We start from the raw sequence: 5,376 nt of genomic DNA on the forward strand, positions 1-5,376 counted from the left end.
AGTTTCTATACCTCAATTGCACCCAAATTGACTTAAAGTCCCTCGGTGTGGTGCAAATTATCAGTCCTGATAGCAAATTACGAAAATACCCCTAATGGGTAAAAATTCATATTTTTGCTCCAAAAATTTCCATTATTTTTCTAGACTCATAATTCATCATTATTCATCATAATTCCTCAAATAAACATCAAGATCATCAGCCAATATTCCCCTAGAAAATTCAGCCAATAATGGTAATGGAGGAAAATAAATTCTTTTCTTGTTGTTTTGTTCCTAAATATGCTAAACTAACACTAAACACTAACATAGCTCAAAATCAAATTCATCTAACAACTTTCTCTCTCTAAACCCATATGACCAGAATTCAAATCATCCTCAAATCACATGATTCAACCATGAAAAATGATGGAAAATGCATGGGAAAGGTAAAGCACAAGACAAATTTAAGAAATGTTACCTTTTTTTCACTTGATTTTTGAATTTCCACCTATTTTCCCTTTAAATTTCTTAGCTAGGGTTTTATTTTCTCCTTTCTCTCTCTTGTTTCTTGCTTGGCCGAATGTTGAAGAAGAAGAATGGGTGGGCTGATTTTTTTATGCCTTTTTTATTGTTTAATGAAATAATATTATTTTATTCATATTTTAAATATTTTATTAATTCATTTTTCTTTTTAGCCATCCATTTGTCCTACTTTTTCCACCATGCATTCCCTTTGACTTATCCAAGTCTTAAGTGAAATTTCCAGATTTTTCCAAAGTTTTGGTGAAGTAATTTTTGATATTTACACTTTTGCCCCCGTAAAAATCAAAAATTACATTTTTGCCCCAAAAACTGAAAAATTGTCCATAGACATATTTTTTATCCCTTATACTCATATCATTCCCCAATTTGTCAAATGTGATCTAAATTCTCTCAAAATCTCAAATTTTATCCGCAGATGGAAAAATTACAATTTTACCCTTATATAGTGAAAATTTCAATTTGACTCCGAATTGATCCTCGAACTCCTAATTACCATTTTGAGTCATCTCTGAACTGTGAAACTCTTAATTTCACCTTAAAATTCCTATTTGAACTAGTTCGAGGCTTAATCGACTTAATGATACCATTAGGGGCAATATCGTCTTTTAACGATTTCTCGAACTTCCTAAATATACAAGCATTCTATCGAGCATGTGAATGATATTATAATTATTTTACAAAGCAGGGTTTGACAACACTACCCCCCTTAAAATAAAATTTTGTCCTCAAAATTTCACTTATTAACTCAAAGAAAAGGCGGGGTATTATCTTTTATTCGATGCTCAACTTCTCCTGTTATCTCCTTTATAGGGAATCTTAATTCACTAAAAATCATTCTTTATTTTAGTTAATCACAATATCAACCCCACATATGTGTATATGCTTTATAATCCCATTTATGCATCCAAGATCTATCTTTATTTAATCATCGCATACGATGCAGTATCATAATTCCTCAGAGTCATCCCTTTGTCCTTAATCATCTTTCGTGCCTCTATATTGCTTTGTATCCTTCTTGTATTTCGACATCAATTTATTGCTTAAGATTTAAGTTCATTTGAACTTTGTATACCTCAAGTATTTTTGAGTTCTAATTTCCACAATATAGTAAGAAATTCTTACAACCATATTCCATATGAACTCATTTACTATATTATTCTTGAAACCTTTATTTACACGTCCATCACTTGGTATTTACATCCCCTATCACTATTTTACACCTTCGTCTAACTTTTCACTCACTTTCTCCAGATCGGACTCGTGCTTCATCTTCCGTTACAGCGAAAACTCTTGTTGAAGAACGAGTCAATGGCCTCAAAGGTGGTTGTGCTGGGGTGTTGCTACCCATTTCAGATCGTACAGTTACCCCCTGCCTCGGGTGTACTCCAGAGGAATCTCTCCTCTGCATATCCGTATGAGTTAGTGGGGATGGAGCAGCTACTGTAGCTCGTCCTAACTGTGGGCAGTCACTCCTAATGTGGCCCGGCTGGTCACAATGAAAGCATCTTATGCCCCAACACTCCCCAACATGATATCTCCCACATTTTTCGCATTTATTTAAACCTCCAAAACTCTTCTCGGAAGTACTACTCATCCCAGACCTGCTAAATCTCGGAGGTCTCTGCTGTAACTGTGAAAATGGGGGTCGAGGAGATATCACCGGAACAGAAACAGTACTCTCAGAAGCAGATGTGTCCTTACCTCTTTTGGGCAGTTGAATAGAGGATACATTCGGGTTTCTCCTCTTTGCAAACTCAGCTCGCATTCTCCGATTTTCATTCGTGAGTTTTTCGGCCCTTAAAGCCATCTGTACAACTTCTTTATGAGGCTCCCGGCCTGTCACAGTCATTCTCTCTCTGATCTCGTTACGGAGCCCTTCTTCAAAATAACTAGCTTGATCTTGCTCAGACTTCACCAGGTCTGGCACATATGACATCAGCTCGTTAAAACGAGCCTCGTACTCTTCTATGGTCAAATTCCCTTGTTGTAAACTTAGGAATTCTCTCTTCTTCTCTTTTTGATGAAAGTAGGTGTAGTATTGACCGTCGAATTCTTGTAGGAAGTCTATCCAAGTCAACGGAGTAATGGAACGTGATTTTACCGAGCTCCACCATGTACGAGCCCTCTTCTCTAGTAATCTTGTGGCCACCATTAATTTCATATCATCATCCAATTTCATATCCACAAATGTCTCCGTTACTTGAGTAATCCAATCTTTAGCTGCGGTTGCATCCAAATCACCAACAAAAGAAGTGCAACCCAGCTGCCTAGCTTCCTTAAGCTTTTTGGAAATGGAGACATCTGGCACTAGTGGTGGAACAAGAGGTGGTGGTGGTGGCACTGGAGATACTGCTGGGGGAACAGTATGAGGGACTCGACCAGCTTGAGCTTGGCCCATAATGACATTAAGAAAAGCTGCTAATGCCTGGACTGCCTCAAGAGACATGGCATGAACACCAGGAGTAACAGTAGGTGGTGGAGGAGGTGGAGGAATCTCAGTAGGCTCAACAGCAGGTGCTGCTCGAAAAGTAGGTGCAGCAGACTCCCTTTCCACGGGATCTGGCTGACTAAGTCTAGCACGGCCTCTTCCCCTCCCTACTGACCTATAGAGAGGTGGACGCCCACGTCGAGGAGGCATGGTACTCTACAATAAGAAATGGAATAGACTTAGATGACTTTAAATTCTATATGCAACTAACTCGATATAACCTAACTTAACTTGACTTACTTAACTTAACTTAACTTGGGCCACGCAGTGTCAGTGTGGATTTCTTAAAACAACTTTAAAATCAAAAACTTTGAAATCCAAAGCTTTAAAATCAAAATCTTTGATCTTTAAACCATGCTCTGATACCAATCTAATTGTCACGACCCGGAACTCCCATCGAGCCAGTGACAACCGCCGCGACGTCCCGATAAGCACTCATTACCCCGAATGCCGATCGAAACCCCGCAAGGCTTAGCATCAACTTCCGCATCTCCCCGGTGAGCGACAATTAGATAAATCTCGCATTTCAAGAAAATATAAGTTGGTTCCAACTCAAAATAATAAAATATTATTTTCTAGCTCACAGAGGCATTTTCGTCAATTTTTTTTTTTTAAATTTTGAAATCCGAAAAATGTAATATGTAAGTGGAAACACATATTTCATGATTTAAATTAAATTTTGAAGTCTACAACATTCATTTAAAGTAAAATTATAGCTATTTGAATATAATAAAAACATTAAATAAAATATTCTATTTTCTTAAAACACAATATTTTCAAAGTCTTCCTAAAATAACTTTTGTAGCGTAAAAGTAAAATAAATTTAGTTATATAGTAATAAAGATAATTAAAGTATGAAATTTCGTTTACAGTGACACGTGGGCCCCTAACTAACCAAGAAAGTGTAGAGCTACGAACCCTTACTTCCTATGATGCAACTTCGAGATTAATTCTCGTCTTAATCAACTATCAACAAACTGTCCTGAGCCTGAAAAATGGATAGGAAGAGGGGTGAGATTAAATAATCCCAGTGAGTAAACAATTACCATCAAAAGCATCTAAAGCCGAGTAGATGGAGATAATATAAAAACGTTATATCTCAATAATATTCATAACACAAATTTCGTTTCAATCTATACCAAACAATTTATTTTCATCAAAATTTCCCGGCTTATGAATTTCTTAAACTTGGCCCCTGCCAAAATCATTCTCGCAGGTACCTTCGTCAAGGTATCCCACTGAGACCGCCAAGGCTGTTCAATGACCCATACCCATAAACATGTTTTCACATCTAACACACAGCCGTTCCTTGGCGTTGGCTGAGTCTCACTCTCACGTGGTGGCCCGAACGTGAGGTGCACTCAAATCATACCTCAGGAGATACTTCACCCAACATCTCCCCCCGGAGGTAAGTATATAATTGAGTTACCGTGCCCCTCTCATAGGCAGTCCACGGAAACCCCCACCACTGCAGTGACCGTTTAATATACCACCAGACCCATAAAAATTTCAGTAGCATAATATGGCGAATAAAATGTAATCCAGTCTACCGAGACCAATCCAAAACTGTTCATATATTTCATGCCAACCTAAAAAATTTAGCCATTATGCTACCATAGTGTCATAAGCCACAATTTCAATAACATATAAAATCATAAATTTCAACACAGTCTCCATATACTCAATTTTCCCAAAACAATATTTGATTTCAAAACCAGTATAAATCTCATTTTTATTAAAAAAAACATTTTAATTGGAAAACATAATATTTTATAATTTAAATTCACCATTCAATAAAAGCATCAAACAAGTATAATTACTCTAGATATTTAAGACGATAAATTGTCCACTCACAGTTCTAGGAGTCGATGTACTCCTAATCCCAATCTTCAAGCACAATTTTGGTACTTTTACCAGTGTAATTTGCTCACCACCTATCCACAATGTACAATACGTAATTCACCACATTAATGCTTGACCATTATAAAATCAATTCAGGCTCGGTATATATGCATGATATGACATGCAACTTATCCGACTACCGCTTAAATGCGGTGCTGACCTAATTCGGCCTATTACCCGATTAAATTACTAACGCGTCCAATTTAATCTCAAATTAATTTTTTTCAGTTTCTATACCTCAATTGCACCCAAATTGACTTAAAGTCCCTCGGTGTGGTGCAAATTATCAGTACTGATAGCAAATTACGAAAATACCCCTAATGGGTAAAAATTCATATTTTTGCTCCAAAAATTTCCATTATTTTTCTAGACTCATAATTCATCATTATTCATCATAATTCCTCAAATAAACATCAAGATCATCAGCCAATATTCCCCTAGAAAATTCAGCCAATAATGGTAAT

The 5,376-nt window shown here is 36.7% G+C and overlaps 1 protein-coding gene across 1 annotated transcript; it reads right to left on the reverse strand.

Annotated features, from left to right (window-relative positions):
• Window positions 1-1,174: 1,174 nt before the first annotated feature.
• LOC18604294 (uncharacterized) lies at window positions 1,175-4,931 on the reverse strand. Its single transcript, XM_088805687.1, has 3 exons — window positions 4,865-4,931; window positions 3,935-3,998; window positions 1,175-3,166 (listed from the first exon to the last, which is right to left on the reverse strand). Exon 3 carries the CDS (start codon window positions 3,158-3,160, stop codon window positions 1,757-1,759), a length of 1,404 nt encoding a protein of 467 aa, XP_088661813.1. The 5' UTR covers window positions 3,161-3,166; window positions 3,935-3,998; window positions 4,865-4,931; the 3' UTR covers window positions 1,175-1,756.
• Window positions 4,932-5,376: the final 445 nt, after the last annotated feature.

The sequence above is a fragment of the Theobroma cacao genome, chromosome 4 (assembly GCF_053813885.1).
Source record: "Theobroma cacao isolate CCN51 chromosome 4, ASM5381388v1, whole genome shotgun sequence".
Classification (NCBI taxonomy): Eukaryota; Viridiplantae; Streptophyta; class Magnoliopsida; order Malvales; family Malvaceae; genus Theobroma; species Theobroma cacao.

Bases quoted from the DNA above. Each gene is read 5' to 3' on its own strand.
- LOC18604294 (XM_088805687.1), bottom strand. From the start codon at position 3,160: ATGCCTCCTCGACGTGGGCGTCCACCTCTCTATAGGTCAGTAGGGAGG.